We start from the raw sequence: 22,754 nt of genomic DNA, 5'->3' as shown, positions 1-22,754 counted from the left end.
CAAAGAGAGCTCTGTGTATAGAGAATTTAAAGTTTGTACCAGTGAGAGCTCTGTGTATAGAAAATATAAAGTGTGTACCAAAGATAGCTCTGTATATAGAGGATTTAAAGTTTGTACCAGTGAGATCTTTGTGTATAGAAGATTTAAAGTTAAGCGAGAGCTCTGTGTATAGATAATTCAAAGTGTGTACCAGTGTAGGACTAACACACATTCCCAAACAAAAATAACAAAAGCAGGTTGATTTCCTTTGTATGTATGATGGCTATACACCCACCATTACCAATATAATTCAGAATTAGAAAGAGTCTTTTTGATCCGATATACAATATCAAATATACATAATGTAACAGTTCACGTATAGGTATTTGTCTATCGCATCACTTAAATTATGACAGGCAGTTCATACCTTACACCTGGTCAACAAGATTACACAGTGTGTTGATTACTTTGATATGTACCAAAGGCACAGTCCATAAAGGAAGACTTTACTCCTGGACCAGGTGCGGAACTCATGGGAAACATACTATATAATTAAAACTTCATCTTCAATTTACCTCAGCATAATCCGGAAACATGATACAGAAGGGCATTGAAAGATATTATTTTAATTAGATTGTAATAATACCAAATTGTCCAGCTAGTACAAGATATCATTACAATACACCTTCAACAGTCAGTTACATTATATCTTTGGGTAAAAAAAGTACAAATTCATGAAATTAGTTACAATGATAAGATGTATTTGTAAATTTTCCTTTGAAACCATCACTTCCAACAGATACACATGCTATACCTGTCCAGACACACAAACCACTTTTGATTGCAATGACTTTGGTTTCAACAAAACAAGAATATGCCTTGGTTTGTAACACAGTAAAATGAAAACAAAAACAGAGTATTTAGTTTCATATGCAACACTAATAATGTCCATTAACAGGACTATGTTTGTACGTAATAATAATATACATGGTATCTAAATGCAATTTTTCAAAAGTGGTGTATATTATCTCTAATTCTTCCATATATATATATATGTCTTTGTTAATTGGTGATTTTAATTGAGTAACATGAATATGAACCAGTTACATGTATAACGACCCCTTTACATACAGTTGGTGGGTTTCCATTGGCTTCCTCAGAACACTATACTAGTTATTATCTAATCGATATTTTGTTAGGAGCAATACATTATTTAAAACCTGGTCAATTCTAAAAGACGTTAGTTGGTCAAGTTATTCCTTAAGTCAAAGTTAATACATGTATCTGGGTTTTTACTATTCCATTATGGTAACTTTTTTTTACTATTTTCTATTATATCAATGAATTTTTTTTTAAAGTTTACAAACAATATCTTGTTCACACAATTAATAAAGGAAAAGGAAAACAAACAACAAAGCACTTTTAAGTAAAAATCATGATTAAAATAAATTACAATAAAGACGGAAATGCAAACAGGGACCTGATGTAACATTCAGGCTTATTATCTATATAAATTTTGTCCACTTTATGAACCTCATACAACTGATCCCCCTGAAATTGCACTTTGTAATCCATTATATATCCAAGGTGTTGTTTTGCACATTTAACTGCCAAAATAGTATAAAAATCCTATCACAATAATGTTAATAATTTGTGTGAAAAGCAACACTAACAATTGTATATCTGTCGCTTTTTTGAGAGTCACGGCCATCTGCACATACTAACCTGTAATATCAGTGATTTATAATCATGACCGTTCAGACAATAGTATAATATATACACAAAAGTTTATCACATCATTCATAAATGACAAACAGAAACATAAGAAAATATAAATAATGCATGTATATTATATATTGTAACAAAAACGTTTTAAACAAATGGTATATAAGTAACAACGTTTCCAGGGAAACCTGCGTATAAAGACCACCTGTCTATAAGGACCATCTCAGGAATACCCCGGATATTATAAAGAATAAATAATAGAATTCCAGCCCTGGTTTATGTATGTATAGGTCAAACCCATGACATAAAATATTGACTGCCGTATTTATTTTCCTCTCCATGTCTCTATATGGAGAGGTTTGATAGTATCTATTAAGCTCCTGTACCAGTGTTATTGAAAACAATTGCCATTTGGAGTGTTTGCTTGTCTTAACTGGCATATCTACACCTGTGATATACTCTGACATATATCTACTCCTTATTAAGCAGGTTTTACATATCATGGTCAGTAACATTTAATGTTCAATGGAGTCAAAAATTAACCTCACATAACCTATAATTTGTGCGCGATATTGGATTCATATGTATGCTTAAGAATACATTTTGTTTTTCTACATTGGATTTCTTAATTGACACCTAGTTGATCCCACAATGAAAACAAAATTTGCCTTTGGTGAAATCTTTATCCCTCTAAGCACAATACCTTTATTCCTCTGTCCCGGTTAGCACTAAATGTTCATTCAGTCACTCCTGTCATCAATAAATACTCCTACCAAGGTTTAGAATCATTAAACTAGATGACTTGGATATCAGTTCAAATTTACTGGTCCCTGCAGCTTGGAGAAAACTCATTTACCCGGTATATATTAAGCACAACAAGAAATAAAACTTCTTGAGCAATTTTCTTTGGTCTCCGTCAGCTCACTTCAAACATTTGTGTAAAGCAAAAAGACATGGGAAATGACCATGAAAACACAACTGCAGTTTACGCCGTATTTAAGGAGAAACACTTTGGCAGAATATCTGATTTGATGCCAGTTGTAGCCCCTTCCTTGGGATTTATCTTCCTTCATGAAAGAATCTCTTTTTCCTCGAATCCGGAAGTGACTACGTACACAGGTAAATGGATTTCCTCCCTAAGAAACTATTGACTTAATTTGTACTGTTGTTGTATGGTAATACTGTAATGTCTTTTCAAAATGACTGTCAAATTTCTTGATGATGGGACACAAGTTTTCAATCATCCTCCTGTTAAAAAATAAAACCATAAAATGAATATTCACTTTAAAGATATTAACATGAGGTCTATTTTGATTTTATTTGACATAATATTCCATTTCACACCAAAATGGGAAATCACACCAGGTTCAAGGCAAGTGTGTCGCTACTTCACCACTTGACTTCTTTTGCCTATTAGCAGATTTTGAATACGGTCAAGGCCTGTTAGGCCTAGTGTAAATTGTGATTTACTCATAAATAAATATTAAATTTATAATTTTACTCACATTTAACTGATCAGAAATAAATTCCAAGTTGTAATAAACGATATCATGACATCACTCAAAAATTAAATTAAATACATAGCAAAATGATCAATGTAAGATCAAATAAATTTTAATAGCAGTAATGAATGCTAATTCAAAACTTACAAAATTCAACTAGAGCTGTCACCGAGGGGGTGACAAGTATACCCCCCGCTTTTCCATGATTGGTTTGGATACTTTGTGAATCTTCCTATTTATGGTACTATAACCAAATCAAACATATTCTATGTTTAGGTAAGAACTAAGTGAATGCATAGCCGAACAAAATTTTGCTCGTTTTTAAAGAAAAAGGGGCATAACTCTATTAGAACTGGTAATTTGGCAAAATTCTTTGCATAGAGCACAGCCTCATAGGGTCCTCTAACTATATACCAAATTTTAGTAAAATCCATTGAAAACAAAGCAAATGCATAGCCAGACAAGCTAGTAACCATTTTTTACATAAAGGGGCATAACTCTGTAAAAAGGTTTTTTTCGGAAGAAGCCGTTACTGGAGACACAACTTTATGCCATCCTTCAACTCTGTATAAAGTTTCAAGAAAATCCATCAAAACATCCTTCAACTCTGTATAAAGTTTCAAGAAAATCCATCAAAAACTAAGTGAATGCATAGCCGGACAAAACTATGACACATTTTGTATGAAAAAGGGGCATAACTCTGTTAAAAAGGGCTAAAGTGGCATAATTTGTTTAAAAGGACTACTTGGGGAAAATCACAACAACATATGGTCTTTTAACTATACACCAATTTTGTGAAAACTGAGGAAATGCATAACTGGACAAAATAATAACCATTTTTCAAATAAAGGGGCATAACTATGTAAAAAGCATTTTTCGGAAAAAGCATTTACTGGAGGCACAAGTGCATGCAGTCCTTCAACTGTGTAAAAAGTTTCAAGAAAATCCATTGAAAACAAAGCAAATGCATAGCCGGACAAGCTAGTAACCATTTTTTACATAAAGGGGCATAACTCTGTTAAAAGTTTTTTTTTCGGAAGAAGCCGTTACTGGAGACACAACTTTATGCCATCCTTCAACTCTGTATAAAGTTTATAGAAAATCCATCAAAAACTAAGTGAATGCATAGCCGGACAAAATTATGACACATTTTGTATGAAAAAGGGGCATAACTCTGGTAAAAAAGACTAAATAGCAAAATCACTGCAGGGGAAACAAGTTCATATGGTCCTCTAACTATATATTAAATTTGAGTGAAATCCATAAAGAAATGAGCGAATGCATAGCCGGACAAATTTTGTGACAGACGGACGGACGGACAAGGTGATTCCAGTATACCCCACCCCTAACTTCTTTGCGGGGGGTATAAAAAAAAGTTGAGTGGATTTTGTAGTTACTTTCACTTAATATTCTGAGATCTAGCTACTAAAATCACTGATTCTTTTTCTATCATGCTAATCTAATGGCTTGTTGGCTCAACACCAAACTTTCATACTAACATCATCTGACCTCATCCAGAGGTCGTATAAGTATTAAAGGATATATAACAACATACCCATTCATCAGAATCGACCCCCTCTGCCAGGTCTTGGGGTAGGGGATCTCCTTGCACTGATAGCTTGTTTGTCATTGCACTCAGTAACTGTACAAAGTGAAATCATTATTTTATACAGTACAAGTTAATCTAAGCCAATGAGACCACATGACTTTCTTTCCTCTTTTGATTCAATTGAGATCTCAAAAATCATATTTAACTAATTCTTTTGTTTGTGATTTCATATTAAAATTCATTCTGTAAACATGTATTAATTTTCCATTCGAAAACTTCAAAAATTTTTCCCTGATGTATTTTTACATATTAATTCTAAAACTCTATTTTTGCAGAAATTGATATTAAACCTGATAAAATAGCAAAATGTACAAAAATATGACATCAGCATTTTTTGTGTGCGATATACAATAACAGGTTTACTGCGATTTATTTTTGTAATTTCAATAACAAGGGCTATGCCCAATTGATTACCACTATACTAGTCTTTGGAACAAAACCTGCTTTACACTACACAAGTTTTATGAATTTTACCAAGCACTGTTTTGCCGTTACTATAATAACATGTGACTCACCTCCTCTTTTTTCTGTTCGTCTGTTTTGTAAGTGTCAGGACTATAGCTGTCATATTTGCTAGTTTTAGGGGTCTCCACTGGGGCTTCACTCACTGTTATAAAGGGAGATAATCATTAACCTGCTGTGTGTCATATCACAACAAAACCAGTATGTAAATATGCAAGATTATATACAGACACATTCTGGAACAAGTTTTTTTCGATTTTCACATTATTGTTTAATAAAAACCTTTGGAAACAATATTGTACATAGCAAGTACTGTATGTTGGATGATCACAACAAAAAAGGACAAGAAAACAAAATCATACACTTTTTCATTCCCTTTGGCTGTATACTGATGGTTCTAGCCTGGTTGTTGAGTCCTGACAGCCATTCCTCACTAGTCATGGTCGGCTCCCATGTCACACGAGTGTCTGGAAATAGGTCATCCTGGAAATACTCCATCTGGAAATCAAATCCTCCTTATGAATAAACATTACCTGTTTTTGGTAATCATTGTGTATTATACAGAAAACTTCAAAATTTGTTTCAGGACATCGTTATAGTACTCAAATGACTTAACTTTGTAGTGGTAGCCAACTGCTGAATTACATGTTTTGCTTCATGAACCTTAACCTCTGACCTCTACTATGACCTTAGGTGTATCTTGACCTGTGATCTATGACCGTAGGTGAGCCTGAACTTATAATTTACTATGACCTTAGGTGAACCTTGACTTAAAATCTACTATGACCTTAGCTGAACCTTGACTTACTTTCTACTATGGCCACAGACCTACCTTGACTCTAGGAACAGTGAAGGACACAGGCTCCACTGAAGTCGAGGTTAGTCGCCACGCCCTTGCAAACTCCACCTCCTTGGGGTTACATGTAATTTTGGGAAGGAATGCGTAAGCTTGATGAAGGCCTTCCCCAGCAAATGTAGACAATTGTGTGATGTAAGGCTCTTCCTCTGACACTTCAAATGCATACACATTACTCTCACCCTGTTTCAACAAAAATGTATGCATTGTGTTTGAAAATGTTCCCAAACTTTCTTGGAAGCCATTTATTAAGATTTTCATTACAACAGCTTATTCCTGAATATTTGAATTCTTGACACTAAAAAGATAACATTTATGTTCTGCTGATACAAGTGTATATCTTAACTATTTGTTCCTATGATACAAGACTTCCGTCAAATAAATCAACATAAACACTGCCCTCCAAAAGTCCTGTTACAATTATTATGTAAAATACAGCGAAGTTAATCTCAAAGTCTTTATTACAATTTGTTAGAATCATAACTTCTTAGGATGTTTTTGTTCATGATTTCAAATGTTCATGTTCATTTTTCAACAGTGCAATATGACATTGGAAATCCTCAAAATACAACATTCTGGAAATTCCCTCTTTGTTTAATATAAATTTCAAAAATGCATTTCTTACATTTTCTTTAATGTTAATCAGAACATATACAGAGTGTTATATATGATTACCCGACTGGACAGGAACACTGTATGGCTATCCTCATCATAGTAAGGCACCAGAATGGGCGGGGCCACACTCAGCTCGACAGTCTGTAGGGGCGTGGCTAAATCAGCAGTGTCGTACAGTGATATGCACCTCTCATTTTTACTGGTGGTAAAACATATATAAGCTTCATTAGAATGATTATTGTAATATTGTATTAGTACATGACATTTCAAGCCACTTGATAGTTCATGATATTATAATTCATTTAATTATAGAGACATGTTTGGATTTCATATTAATAGGAATCAGTGAATTCGAATTCAACAAACTTTCCTAATTACATAAAACAATGCATTATGAATTCAAAATTTGAAACCTCAAATCCAAAACTGCGTGTAGCTTTCTCCCTACATTAATGAAAATATGATTCTAACTCTCCTGATTTAGATAGGAAATCATAAATTTTCCTGCCTCTGTGTATCTGGTTTACTTTGTTTTTTGGACATTAAAAGAACTCTGACAAAGAAACACAACCCTGAGACAAAGAAACACAACCCTGAGACAAAGTAACATAATCCTGAGACAAAATACCACAATCCCGAGACAAAATAACACAATCCTAAGACAAAGAGACAAGGCAACACAATCCTAAGACTTACCTTGTGATGACAAACTAATACAATCCTAAGACAAAGTAACACAATCCTAAGACAAAGTAACACAATCCTAAGACAAAATAACACAATCCTAAGACAAAATAACACAATCCTAAGACAAAATAACACAATCCTAAGACAAAGTAACACAATCCTAAGACTTACCTTGTGATGACAAGGAAACACAATCCTAAGACAAAGTAACACAATCCTAAGACAAAATAACACAATCCTAAGACAAAGTAACACAATCCTAAGACAAAATAACACAATCCTAAGACAAAATAACACAATCCTAAGACAAAGTAACACAATCCTAAGACAAAATAACACAATCCTAAGACAAAGTAACACAATCCTAAGACAAAATAACACAATCCTAAGACAAAATAACACAATCCTAAGACAAAGTAACACAATCCTAAGACTTACCTTGTGATGACAAGGAAACACAATCCTAAGACAAAGAAACAAAGTAACACAATCCTAAGACTTACCTTGTGATGACAAACTAATACAATCCTAAGACAAAGTAACACAATCCTAAGACAAAGTAACACAATCCTAAGACAAAGTAACACAATCCTTAGACAAAATAACACAATCCTAAGACAAAGTAACACAATCCTAAGACTTACCTTGTGATGACAAGGAAACACAATTCTAAGACAAAGAAACAAAGTAACACAATCCTAAGACTTACCTTGTGAAGTAACACAATCCTAAGACAAAGTAACATAATCCTAAGACAAAGTAACACAATCCTAAGACAAAGTAACACAATTCTAAGACTTACCTTGTGATGACAAGGAAACACAATCCTAAGACAAAGTAACACAATCCTAAGACAAAGTAGCACAATCCTAAGACAAAGAAACACAACCCTAAGGCTTACTTTGTGAATCCTGTGATGAAGAGATATTGTCCATCCAGTACCCATGTCACTCTAGCCCCTCTGGAACCTAAAGGACCAGGACCCTCCTGTGGTATAAACATACTGATTTATAAAAGAAATACCTACTAGCATCACATCTTACATATACATACAGTGCTCCCTTGACCTATCACCACCCAATAATACCACAATTCGCCATATGATACAATATGCTAAAGTTCTCAATCACTACCTTTCCCTCAATGTTGTCTCCAATTTGTTCATCATGGAACTCTCTCATATTCTATTTTAAGAGACTGGAAATATCCGTTTCTACTGGCATAGGTAAACAGTTATGCTTCAGCGATTTCGTTTGTGTATATATTATTCAGTATAGACATTTTTACAGTTTGTCTTGCAGTACAATATGAATGTAATAAGAGAAAATATCACATCAACACATATATTCTGCATGCTGCATTGTAATAAATACTTGTAACTGGAAGTGGAAGAGAGATTTTATTTAAGATCATCCATAATTTAAATAACTTGGACATCTTTGGTATCAAGATTACCCATTTTTACATCACCTATAGGTGAAAGATTATAAGTTTTTAAGCATATGCTCAATATTTATATAACTCTTACCATGAGAGGAGTTTGGTATTTCCTTGGGTTGAATATTCTCAGTTTTCCATCTTTACACACAGTGGATAAATATTTACCGTCAGGGCTCCAGGCACCGTTGAACACCTAGTGGTAAACAAATATGAAATTTGGTAAAATCACTAATTCTCAAAACTCACCTAAATATGTCATTTTTACCCCAAAAATCACTTTCTGAAATGTGAGAAGAAAAGACATCTGCTTTATTATAGATTTCATTCCAATTTGACTATAAATTAGTTTGTGAATCAATTAGAGAAGCAAAAAAGATTTTAAATCAATTCCTCAAAACTTTTATAAATTAGGTTTTTTTCTCCACAAAAAAAAAAAAAAAAAAATTCATTTAATCTAAAGGGTGTGTTGAGATGTCCATACTATAATGTAACTATTTCATGTTTGGTTGAAATAACATCCTAGCATTCCTTTTTCCAGAGTCACTGGACCAATGAAATTTCTGGATGATATTTTGTAAATGAAGGTTGTGTTGAGATGTCCACTATGTGATCTAACTACATCCCAAGTTTGGTTACAGTTGTACTTATACTTTTAGAGCTGCCGCCGAAAAAAGTAACACAGTCTCACTTTGTGACTTGGTCACAGGCAAGACAAAAACCATTTTAGAAGAAATTATGGTGTCAAAAATCTACACACCAAAAACTAGCAGAGTAGTAACACGGTATGCATGAGTACTTCTGTTACAAATCTTCATTCAAAATGAACAGAATCAAAGGAAATAAGATAAAGGATTTGAACAGTTTAAAAAAAATGAACTTTAATAGTGAAAGTACTTAGAATTAATTAATTTTAAATTTTCACCTGCATTAATTCAAATACTGGTATAGCCATCTCCGAACATGAAATTTTAACATAGGGCAATAAATTGAGGTTGTGTGTCCTGACTTTGGCACACTGCAGATTGTTTTGATATGACCAATGCATCCAACAATTATCCTGTATAACATTTGCTATGGACAAGATATTTTAACAAAACACAAGGTGTTGTGGGCCTTGAATCTAGTACACTGCTCATAACCTTCATGTAACTAATAAACACACCAAGTTTCATGATATTTACTTAGCTGTAGACCAAGTTATGGCTCCAGACATGAAAAGGATGTACAGAAAGACAGATGGATGATAAATGGTCGAATCGACAACTATCAGTTTCTTCATCCCCTTTCTCAACAAACCACCCCAACAAGCCAATTCATATCCCCCGCCTTCTTAATACATATTGTAGATAATCATTATTGAGGTTCGGAGTAAACATCCTATTATAGTTCAACAGAATGTTTAATTCTATTGAGCAACAATGTATTGCTTAAAACTTGAAGAAAAAAGTTAAGTCTAAAACTTGAAGAAAAAAGCAAAGTCTTAGAAGATAAATGTTTCACTGACATGTTTTTCAGGATAAAGAAAACAAAGATTTTACAAGACTTTTCTTCTCAACCTTATTACCAAACCCTATCACGAATTTGGCTGACCCTTAATACATTGAATCTTGGTATTAAGTTTGGAAAAATTGATTAACTGTTTCAGTTATTTCAAAGAAACGACAGAAAACAACGGTTTTAGTTAATCAAGGGGCCATAACTCTGTCAAATAATGTCTGGCAAAAGTGGCAATTGAACTTGTTACCAAATTTGAAGAAAATCTTTTAACATTTGTTGCAGTTATTGCATGGAAATCAAGCATGACAAATGGACCCAAATTAATATCCCCCATTTCAGTGAAAGCAGAGGATAACAAAACCACCTGTTTGAGTTTTCAGTATTGTGACAGGTGCCTGAACTGACCTGGTCTGGATGTTCCTCAACCTGCAGAACCTCAGACCCAGACGATAGGTCCCATATCCTGATAGTCATATCATAAGCTGAGGACACCAGGATGTCTTTTGCTAGCGGATGGAACCGCAAAAAGTAGATCTTCTCCATGTGACCTACACAGAGAATCATGTCTCATCATTCAGAACATGTATCTATATATGTAGTATTAAGTGAGCAAATTCATTCCAATTATCGTATGTAGTACAGATTCAATGCATTTTACATGAATATTAGATATTGGTAAAAGCTTAAAATGAATTCTCAATGCCTCCCAATATAGCAATGATTGATGGAAGGACATATTCTTATTAGGGAGACTATAGCATGATGTCATAAACTGTTTAAGTATCTGTAAAAGGATTTACCTTGTAGATACTGAGAGGGATGTATGTAATAAACATTATTGCACTGGGAAGCTGAAAGGAGTGGTACAAGGGGTAGAAGTAAACATCAAAAAGCTGAATTCCGCTTTGAAGAGGAAAATATTCATGTCTGATGTAAAACCTGGTCAGATTTACCTTGAAGATACTGAGAGGCCTCAGTTAGTGTCTCTGTAAGACCTCCCTCTGGGATATTCCACACCCAAATCTTGGCATCATCACATGCTACAAAAGAATGGACAACAGATCTTTACTATGGATTACAATCTGAGCTTCATGTCCAACACAAAATCTGGGATGTTTTTCAAGACCAAAAGAACATTATGATTGTCAATATTTCTTGGCAGCTATATCAATATCCCTCAAGGAATGAAGTTGCTAGAGCGCTGACAAACTTTGGCGTTACATAAATACACACAAGATGAGCAGAGACAGAGGAAACCTATCAACTGACTCTGTATGACCTCTAATGGTAAGTATAAGGTGGCCAGAGGGACCATGCACGAAGGATGATTTGAATAGCTGACAAGCATCAGATGGTAGGCTAAGAATAGAAAATCTTCAAATGGATCACACACAGTCAAACAATGCTTACCTACTACAAGTCGGCTGTCATCAAAGGGATCCCAAACGTAGTCAAGGACCTTACTCTTGTGTTGTAATACTGGTAAGCCTGTGTCTTGAAGGCGACCAAGATTGGAAAACTGTTGATTTGGAGGTACAGATACTTGATTAATAAAAACACTGACAAACATTTCTTTGCTACACATTTGTTTTCAGAATTCAACAAACTCTTTATTGTGGAGGTGACAGCCACAGATTAATGTAGAAAGTAGAAACTATTAGTATCAAGATCTTGACGTTAGGGTTTTATCTAGAATTATGAAATTCTAAAATTAAGGAATTGTTATCTTTATTTCAACAAAACTCTTACTTGTCTATTTTTTCATAACCACAAACTATATATTGTAAAAAATGTGTCAGTATTGCAAAATACTACTTAAAAAAGAAGTAAAATTTGTATTTCTTAGCAAAGCATTTTAAAATAAGCGTTTCACTCCCTAACAAAATGTGCCTATGATAAATGCCATGGATAGACATTATGTATAATTTCAATGTTAAACAAAACATTTCCTATTTTTCCAGCAATAAATACCTCAAGAACTTGTAGCAGACCACCAGCGCCCTCTATTGGTATGACACACCTCGTCCTGTTAGCAGCAAACATGTCACTCTCTCCTGGAATTGTTGTGGACAATTTCCTGACATTCACTATGTGATTATCTTTGTGTTCTATTCGGCCCTTCAGGTATTTGAACTTTGACAAACGACCCACTGTAACATGGAAACAACCGACATGGTAAAAATAACACCATTACTATTTACATCCTCTGTGTGAGACTTCAAATGCATGTCAACAAATGTGTAACATAGCAACAGTAAAATAATAAAGGAATTTTGAAAAAATTCAGTATAAACATGTGGCATTGACACTGTATTGCGTATGAATGCAGTATATAATGAACAAGGATGGATAGTATTGCAACAGCAATACAAAGTCCCCTGCCTGAGCTAGAAGTGCACCTATTCATTTCCCATTTTTTTTGGAAAAATGGTTTTTCGAAATAAACAAATGTGGGATGCACAACTACATGTTATACTGATCATGTATACCAAGTTTCGTTAAGATTGGAGTAGTACTTTAGGAGAAGTTGTCTGGACAACTATTGCGTGACAGACAGACAGACTGATGGACAAACGGACGGACCGACAGACAGACGGAGGGTAAACCTATAGTCCCCCCGTTTTTCAAACGGCAGGGGACTAATAACTGACATAACGGGTAATGAAGCTAAGATCAAGCTACATTTTGTGGAAATGACTTCATATGGCTGTACTGTAAACAAACTTATTTTGGAGCTCTCAAATCTTACCATATTTCCAGATTTTAACAGATTAGAGAAATGTCTGAAATAGCACACCCAAATTATTGCCCATAGGAATATGATGGAAAGAGCAATTAGCACAATCATAATACAGTGCTTGTTATAATTTTCAGAACTTATTATGGTTATCATATACTTGTGCGTTTTACTGGAATTCCTAATTGGTAGGATTCTGTTTCAGATTATTAAAAATTGATATTTCTAGAAGATACAAACAGGTTTTTGGCTTGGTTTATTTTATTTAACGTCCTATTAACAGCCAGGGTCATTTAAGGACGTGCCAGGTTTTGGAGATTGAGGTAAGCCAGAGTACCCAGAGAAAAAACACCGGCCTACGGTCAGTACCTGGCAACTGCCCCACGTTGATTGCAAACTCGCAACCCAGAGGTGGAGGGCTAGTGATAAGAGTCTGGACACCTCAACCAATCAGCCACTGCGGCCCCATTCAAATTTGCAAATGAATCCCCTCATTAAAAATGTAATGTTAATCATTTGAGACAATTCATGAAGAAATCATTTAGTTAATCACATTGTGATGATTAAACCAAAAATATTTGACCCAAAGCCCAAGTTAAAATGTGAAAACTGGAACAGATCAGGTAGTTATGAACACAGAGGTGATACAAAATTAGTTAACTTACTTGAGAACACTTTAGCTGGTGTATTGATTTTAGCAACGGACATGGGTCTGTTGACAGATGAAGTTGAAGGAGTAGATGCTGGAGGGGCAACCTCAACAGAGGAATGTTGTACGACTTCTTTTTCTTCATCAGTTTGATTTCTTGTCAGTGAAGTGCTCTCCTCTAACTGGCTGTCTGGTAAATCTTCTGGTTCATCAGGAATGTTTGTGGTAGGAGCAGACGACACTTGGGTGACAGATGGAGGTGGTGTGGACACAGGCTTTGGTTTACTTATCACAGGCTGGAAGGAAGAAACAGACAGGACTGTTTTATTTCCAGAAACAAAGGGTAGTCTAGAAACGTCAGTATATATAATTATACTGGTCAGGGAAAAAAATATAAAATCATACACATTCAGAAACAAAGGGTAGTCTAGAAACGTCTTCAGTAGCGATGTAACGATTCATTGATGCATCGATGTATTGAATCACAGAAAGGTGCATCTATGCATCGTCTATCTTTGTTTTGTATCGCGATACCTGAAAATTTGTAGTTATCTCCCTTGACCAACATTAGCTTACGTTTTGTAGTAAACAACATGACTGACAAGGCCGTTCCAGCGGCTTATAAAGCTGCCTGGCAGAGTTCTTTCAAATCCAAATTATCTAAATTCAAGAATGCTTTGTGGGACAGACAGACAAAATGTATGTGTTTTGTAAACGAATGTCGACAATGACTCAAATATTCCGAAAATACAATAAACACACACATGAATGGAATACCAGATATAAAATAGGTCATCAGTTCCTCATATATCGTAATCCATATTGTATCGTGACACCTGTATCATGATACGAATTGTATCGCTGCCCACCCTGCAATACACAGCTCATCTTCAGTATACCTATATAATCATGCTAGTCATGGAAAAAATATAAAATTATACATATTCAGAAATTCTGGACCGCCTCCATCTTGTTTGACACTTTTCATGTACTTGTATATTGTTTACTTCAGTTTGGAGAAAAGACAGCAAAGCAAGAAGTAATTTATTTTCTTTGCAACAATAACCAACCCTCTTTAGTGCTATAATCTTCATTGCTAACACTGCAAACACAATTGTTTTCAAATCTGTTTCCAAAAAAGAATCCAAAAGAGTACTGACCATGATATCTGAATGATATATCCTGAAAATCCTTGGCATGTGGATTTGTCCACTATCCGAGGTAATAACATGTGAAAATTTCCGCTGATAGAGTTTGAGCAAAAGAGGTGATAGTAAAATTTTATGGTAAAATACCAATATGGCCACTGCTATATCACCATGTAAAAATAACATCATAATCTTGCTTTTGTGATTTTCCATCACAAGTGAGACTAAAACAACTTCAGACAGTTCTCTCTTTACCTTTTGGACAGGAGTTGCCTCCCTGCTGGAGTTGGTTTTGGCAACAGTATCAGCTCTATTTCCTAGGAATATGTGACCTGGATTAAAAACGGGATCAGACCTTCGGGACGGATTCAAAGACATCAGTTTCACCTGCACAAATAATTTAATGATGAGCTATTTTAAAATTAAATTGTATCTATACAGATTTGTGAATTCTATTTGAAGGTTAAGAGTTTGAATCAGAGCAAGGCTTTACAGAGAAGCTAATAAAAAAAAACATAAATCCACATTCATGTGTAAAATTTCTATGTCACTTGATGAATAATGTTCTATGATGATCTTTACTAAAAATGCTAGTAAAACAAGACAATATTTGTGCAAAACTACATGTACATCACGATCATCATAAACACAAGACCTAAGGGTATACATGTATATATAGAAAGTGCAGAAGAAGTATGATACATCATAGATATACTGCTACTTCAAGTTTAAAGTAAAATCTTAATGGTAAACTATTTTTAATGCAGTGGTGACAGTTGCACAGCACATGAGCTAATAAATTTCACACACATCATAGGCACAAACCATGAAATAAGAACTGTTACTGTATACCTACCTGACCGTTCTCTCCACTGAACCAGGATGAGGAAGACACAGTAGGCTCCCCTGAGAAAGTGTCTGGAAAGAGGTCTTCATGGTAATCTCTGTAAGACTGAAGCAAACAGCTTATACTTAATAATTATAACAGAATATAATTACAAGAAAATTTCATAGTTAACATTTTGATATTAACTGTTAACTAATTTTAGAATCTTTCAATTAGATAAAAGCAGAGTGAGAGGGCTCATATAGCTATACCCTACACCCTCATCAATAACAGAGATTGTTGCAAGGGTTCAAGAGATATCTTTTTCATCTTAAAATTGTCAAATGCAACTGGCCTTTAACATTTTACAGATGACCACCAAAACCTTATCTGGTGTTGGATTTCATGCAGTGATGTTATGTGATGTGAATATGAACTAGATCTGTCCAAGGGTTCAAGAGAAATCTTGTACACAATTTAAAAAAAAAATAATATATTATTTCAAAAGATGCCAAGCATGACTTTTGGCCTTTTATCTTGACCTATGAACACCAAAATCTAATCAGGTGTAGACCTTGATGGTGTGATGTTATGTGTTTAGACCTTGATGGTGTGATGTTATGTGTGAATATGTCTTTTAGACAAGCTTATCATGGAAGGGCAGATATGCAGACACATACACATCAAAGTGATTACTATAATATATACTTCACTTTACTAAGTGGGTGAGGGTGTCACAATTTAGGTATTAAAGCATGTTTGAATTTGTTTCGTACTTTGTCTACAATCTTCTTCACAGATACAACAGATGTAACTGTAACAACTGATAGATTTGACCTAGGAGACCTTTTCCTTCAATAAGAGTCATGCTTTGTCTATAAAAGTGTTTCAGTGACAACTGATAGGTATACCGGCCAAGAAAACAATTATTCGGACTAAAATACGCATTCCGTGTATTAGATGCGGAAATAGTTATGCATCGCTAAAATCTCTACGGAGGCACGCCAGTATCAAACACGGACCTGTAAAAACGTGGTATAAATGCAAGTTATGCAAAAAATCATACGGCAGAATGGAAAGCTACACAAGGCATCAGAGACAACAACACCCAGGATACGGGATCGAGCCAGAGGTAACAAAGGACACCACTAAATTGGATGCGAAAATACCAGGGGACAAACGTCCATTTGAAGCATTATCAAAATCACAATTAGTTCAGGTAAAATTTAGAGTAAGACCGGCCGACGGAAAAGGTACCGTGGGACCGGCTCACATGAAATGCAGACCTATTGTAGAGACTGCTATGGAAATGCTCAAAGCAGACCTTCAACTGTCGGATAGTGACACCTGCAGCACGGCTTCATCCCCTAACCAATCGGAGGGAGAATTTGTAGACTACAAAACTCTGAACTACAAATCTACATCAGACACCCTGGTGTGCCTTGATGAAACAAACATTTGAACTATAGAACTATTGATCTGTCATAATTTTATAATTCTATTTTTATTTTTAACTTTATTGTATTATTGTTACATGCTTTATATTTTGAATAATTTAAAAGTGGGCCCGAATTTGCATATATGTTTAGCAAATACTAAGCAGCGAAAGAACATTGATACTATCATTTGCATTGTGTACATAGTAACCTTCTAGACAACCGTTACCGGTCACATGATAACATTGTACATTACGTCACTATTGTATAGACGTCATCAATAATAGAACATGGGCCCACATTTTTAGTACTTTAGGGGTAAAAATCTTGTGAAAAAATTGTCCTGAAGAAGCCCTAGTTCAGGGCGAAACCGGTCGACCTTCCAAATAAACCCAAGAACCACCTATCCTATGGCTTGTTGCGATTGATTTCTTACGATTTATATTTACCCACATTCTCAATCGCCCTGCATACTAATTGGTATCCAAGCCGGGATTTCGGAACCTACCAAACATTAACCAGAAGTACGGCGTTGGCTCTATACTTCGAGATTGAGTTTACAGGAGAGACATTTTCCTAAGAGATCTGTTATGCTTGCTTAAGGAAAATCAGACTTAAAGAAATTCCTTTATATTAGTAATGCTTGTCAACATAAATCAAGATATTATTCATATACTGATTTACTATTTATAGTAAGTGACCTTGACCTTTGGCACCCAAACCTGAAAAGCTATCTGAAGCAAGCACTTTCTTCTACAAACATATGGTAAAATTGAGTGTGTTAGACCAGACTACTCAGATATTGTGCAGATACAAAAAAAAACATAAACAAAAACAAATGGACAAACTTGATAGAGCACCGAATCTCATGTAGAGAGTCCTATTAATTATCAATTAGGAAACCTTAAGTGAGGTAATGCCTAGAGCCAGATAAATAAGTAATAATAATATACTTACCTTTCTAGGAACTATATATGGTGTAGGTATAATGGCAGTGTTGGTAAGGATTAGAAGGCGGTTTACTTCCCCGTCCATCACATTCATCAGGCGTTTAGGAACCATGGCTACACCTTTTATTTGTTCCGTCCTATCCACATAATCTTAAAAAATATTTTGATGGTAATGTTAACACAAAAAATATACCTGGATGTTGTAAATATATTTCATGGTAACGTGTATGACAGGTACAATTTATACCTTAAAACTATATGCATGAATTTGTCTATTGTACAGGTTTTTTATGAAGTCGCAATTATTATGAATATATAACTACTTTATACATGCATTTAAGCAAATATACATTATTATTTTATAACAACTTGGTACTGGGAACTCAAAAAATTTTGGCCATGAGAACGGTTGTGCCTACAGTATTTCAGCTTGTACATTATACATGAAACCAGTTTTGAACCTATGGTAAGTAAACTTACTCTCGTTGATGAATGGACTTTTATCTGTAAGTTCACAATACTTTATATTGTTGTCACCCTGAAAAACAAAATTGTGAAATACTTTCATGGTCAATTTCTAGTTGGCTAGTTTCATTCATAATCATTTTTATAATGTTTTACAAACTTAATATTTTAGTAGTGTTCTGAAGGGTAACTTCCTATGTTAGAAGCATAGGGAAGGGAAGTTCCTGTCAGTCCAGTCCTGGCCCATCAATTAGAATCAGCTGATTTACATTTAATTCTTAGGGGAAAAAAAGGTTCCATCTAGTACTAACTGTAGTTCAAACATTCACATCAACATGCATTTTGAGTTGCTGAGTGAATCAAGCTTGTAAAAATAACTTCAACTTGTTAATATCAACAGTAAATCTGGGGATAATTGGTTGAACCGGTAGTCAAGTTTGTATGATTGTCCTCGGTAAGAGTTTACAAAGTATGTGTTAATGATGTACAAATTATCTGAAATCACAAGGCCCTGTTTCCAAGGTCTGAAGTTGCTCAGACCAGACATATGGAGGCGGTCCATTAAAACATCGCCAGGCGGGTTATGTTCTGAGTTGAGATTTTCACATATTACAATCCAGAATACTGAATGAACATTTTTAGCTCAAACCTTTTCACAGTAAATCTTCAGAAAAACACCTTTATTACATTTTTACCAGTGAAATATCAAAAATTATTCATTCTATAAAAGTGATATTTTTCACTAGTGAAAAATATCATATTTATCACTAGTGAAAAATATCACTTTTGCTGATTTGACCAATCAAATTAATGATTAGAAAATACCAAAATAATTGACCAATCAGAAAGCCTGACATATATCTCAGAACCTGGACAGGGGGAACTACATGTTTTGTTTACAAATTATCGCTGTAGGCCTAGTTAGCATACGGGGTAGGTTTTTCGTTGATAAAAAATGCAATAAACAGAATATCTAACAGTGTCTTCAGTAATACCAAATATATTTCACTCGTGTGGCTAATATTTAGATATTTTTCACTCGTGCTGCGCACTCGTGAAAAATATCAAAATATTAGCCCCACTCGTGAAATATATTTGGTATTACTGTAAACACTGTTAGATATCCTCTATTTATCAACTATTTAATTACAAAGAAAACAAATGAATCTTACCTTTCCAACAAAAAACAGCATATTGGTATCACTATCATAGAAAGGCATTATAGTCCTGTAAAATTCCAAAATATTACAATTTAAACATGGAAATAACTTCCATTTCATATGATGTCAAACTCCATAGAGACTAGTCTCAAAATATTTAGCAAAATTACAGGCCAATATTATAAGGGTATTTTGAAATACTGCTTTTGAGAAATATCTGCAATTTTTTTGATTGATTATGGATTTCACAATATAATATTTAATACCTTAACTTGTAAACTTGGTTTTCATTTGTAATAATTTTAGTGTATGTCATGAATACCATAATAAACGACATGTCTCCAGGCATGGAGACTTTAAAAAACCTAGCCCTTGTTCATACAGTAGTCCCCCTGTATAATGGCCCGTCGTTTGGCAAACCCTGCATACCGCCATAACTTTGTTGAGAATAGATTTCCCTACTATAAAACACCCTGTGAATACTGCCATACCCTGCATATCACCATCTGTCAATCATTTTCGAATACAAAAGATCTGTGTCCCCCCATCCATATCACTATTGTTTATGTTTTTTTGCCTGAAATGTCAAACAGATCACCCAGAATTAAGGCATCAGTCATGCTTGTATAATCTACTTGTAGGTAAATTACCAAAGTACACAAGTAACAACTACTCACCTTAATTATGTCTGCCTGTTTTTTTGTTGGTTTTTACATTTTATATGTCTGAGATACAGTATGTTGAAGAAAATTATGGATTTTGTTTGTCAGTTTTCCGTACTGAGATACAGTACATTGAAGAAAATTATGGATTCACTGAATGGAAACGGTAAATCTGAGAATATGCAGTGGACAATGCAAAATATTCTAAATGGTGGTAAACATTAATTATTAGTCTCCATTTATTTAAACAAGGCTGGAGTATTCCTGTAAAACAACAAATTTACAAAGATGTTAAGTACCTCTCAATCTGCATGATCTGTCCCGCGCATGATTTTTGTCAATTTGGAACTCTCTAGTGTTCTATTTATAAACACAGCGGAATCCCCATCTTTCTTATGTGTTATAATTATTTGCTGTACCTGTGCTCTGCTTCCGACCCATGTTTTAAAACAGTATTTTACAAATATAATTTATAACTGTAACCCCATGTTTTAAAACAGTATTTTACAAATATAACTTATGACTGTGACTCATAAATTTATTGTCGTTAAAAGATACAAATAACATTAATCAACTGTTTATGTGTATAATTGTTTCCTGCTCATTGGAGGCCTAAGTGGTCATGTGTACGACTATCATACTGAACCCACGTTATATCGCCATCCCTGTTATACCGCCAAAATTGGCACAGGAAAAAAGGTGGCGGTATAAAGGGGGATAACTGAAGTCTATATTGTTGATAATACATGTATTTATAATTCAATATTGATTATAAATCTAACTACAAATAATGCTCACCCAGTAGAGTTTCCTGAATCTAAAGAATGTAAAGATGATCCAAAGTTTCTACTGTCCCAGAGGCGTATTTCTCTACTTCTCTCCTGGGGACAGAAGTTTAAGGTTCATGTAAATAGCAAATCCAGTGGTATTTTATAAACCTATAAATCACTATTCTGTTGCAATTAAACAGAAGTAACTTGACCAATTGTTAATATGTATCATGGCTATCCATGGGTCTTGATTTTGACATTTAATTTGTTAAGCTACCTGTACATTTCAGCAAAATACAAGTTTCAGGAGAACAAAGAAAGCTCATGTGGATCGACATTGACAGTCAATTATAGGTGAAATCAAAATTCTGAGATGTGTAAAGGGATGCCCATTCATAGATAAAAGTCAACAAATATTGAGAAACACATCTGGATCCGGATGAACTAAATCTTTTCTATAAAAAATGAATGTTTGCATCATTAAGTACTTTATAGATGATTATACCAAAAATGCCTTTGTAGAAAATGCTCTTCATGGTGTCATAATTCTGGGGTAGCCGTCCAATGTTGTCAGTATAATATATAACTCAATGATTAGTACTTACGCTATTGAACCCTGTGGACACAATGAAGTCTTTGTCACCAAGCCACAACACCCGAGAGTCCTTCATGCCTCCGTGTCCCTTGCCTTCCTGTTGATAAACCATGTGCTCAGAAACATACTCGGTAATAATAGGAGCCTTCCCATTTTTTGTGAACTATGAACGTTTCATCATTTAACTAAAACTGCCACACTAATACACCCAAGGTGGACTGATGGTTGACCATTAAAGTTTATCCAGTAGATCAGTAGCAAGGTATATGCTGGAAAAGTTTATAGAAGCACATATATTAAAGTACACCATAAATCTATGAGGAAAATAAGTCATGAATTATCATCATTATAGAAAATATAGGAATGTGGTACACACTCAATTTTCCTAATTCTGATTCACAATTGACTAACAAGTGCAATCAATGATTGCGAAAGCTCACCGGCAGCAGCAATCACACTATGCATTCATTTTTGATGTATGTATAAGCATGTCATTTTGAAATTATATGCTCCTAGACCTCTAATGGATTTAAAAACCAAATAAGAAGGGTGTGGACTTACAAGCTTTCCAAAACTTACCCCAAAAATCTTTAAAGAGGGTTTTTGTGCCAAAAAATTAAGTCCACTAAATGGTAAAATGCCAAAAAAAATCACAATTTTTTTCTGCATGATTTTGCCATAACATCACTCCTGGACCTCTAATGAATGCATAAACCAAATTAGAAGGGTGTGAGAGCATACTTTTGGACTTACCCCCAAAACTTTAAAGTGAGTTTTGGTGCCAAAAAAGTTAAGTCCACAATATGGCAAAATGCGAAAAAAATCATAATCTTTTTCTGCATGATTTTGCTATAACATCATTTCAGGACTTCTACTCAATGTATAAACCAAATTAGAAGGGTGTGAGGTGTAGACTTTTGGACTAAGAAGCTTTCCAAAAACTGATCCCAAAAACTTTAAAGTGGATTTTGGGGCTAAAAAAGT

General features: G+C 34.5%; 1 protein-coding gene across 2 annotated transcripts in view; it reads right to left on the bottom strand.

Annotated features, from left to right (window-relative positions):
• Positions 1 to 241: 241 nt before the first annotated feature.
• LOC117329086 (coronin-7-like) overlaps positions 242 to 22,754 on the bottom strand; it is a 31,683-nt gene continuing 9,170 nt past the window's right edge. For both annotated transcript variants that reach the window (XM_033886799.1, XM_033886800.1), the window contains 20 exons: positions 21,781 to 21,867; positions 21,204 to 21,286; positions 19,756 to 19,810; positions 18,599 to 18,656; positions 18,126 to 18,268; positions 15,763 to 15,858; positions 15,162 to 15,293; positions 13,775 to 14,054; positions 12,344 to 12,522; positions 11,783 to 11,891; positions 11,326 to 11,412; positions 10,778 to 10,920; positions 8,964 to 9,068; positions 8,337 to 8,422; positions 6,809 to 6,947; positions 6,110 to 6,316; positions 5,640 to 5,775; positions 5,331 to 5,422; positions 4,762 to 4,848; positions 242 to 2,952 (listed from right to left, as the gene is read on the bottom strand). In XM_033886799.1, the coding sequence (XP_033742690.1) occupies positions 2,941 to 2,952; positions 4,762 to 4,848; positions 5,331 to 5,422; positions 5,640 to 5,775; positions 6,110 to 6,316; positions 6,809 to 6,947; positions 8,337 to 8,422; positions 8,964 to 9,068; positions 10,778 to 10,920; positions 11,326 to 11,412; positions 11,783 to 11,891; positions 12,344 to 12,522; positions 13,775 to 14,054; positions 15,162 to 15,293; positions 15,763 to 15,858; positions 18,126 to 18,268; positions 18,599 to 18,656; positions 19,756 to 19,810; positions 21,204 to 21,286; positions 21,781 to 21,867 (2,316 nt within the window). In that variant the 3' untranslated portion in view covers positions 242 to 2,940. The remainder of the gene's footprint in view (positions 2,953 to 4,761; positions 4,849 to 5,330; positions 5,423 to 5,639; positions 5,776 to 6,109; positions 6,317 to 6,808; positions 6,948 to 8,336; positions 8,423 to 8,963; positions 9,069 to 10,777; positions 10,921 to 11,325; positions 11,413 to 11,782; positions 11,892 to 12,343; positions 12,523 to 13,774; positions 14,055 to 15,161; positions 15,294 to 15,762; positions 15,859 to 18,125; positions 18,269 to 18,598; positions 18,657 to 19,755; positions 19,811 to 21,203; positions 21,287 to 21,780; positions 21,868 to 22,754) is intronic.

Source organism: Pecten maximus, chromosome 6, assembly GCF_902652985.1.
Source record: "Pecten maximus chromosome 6, xPecMax1.1, whole genome shotgun sequence".
Taxonomy (NCBI): domain Eukaryota; kingdom Metazoa; phylum Mollusca; class Bivalvia; order Pectinida; family Pectinidae; genus Pecten; species Pecten maximus.
Note: the sequence above shows the minus strand (reverse complement) of the source record. Positions and strands in the feature narration are given on the sequence as shown.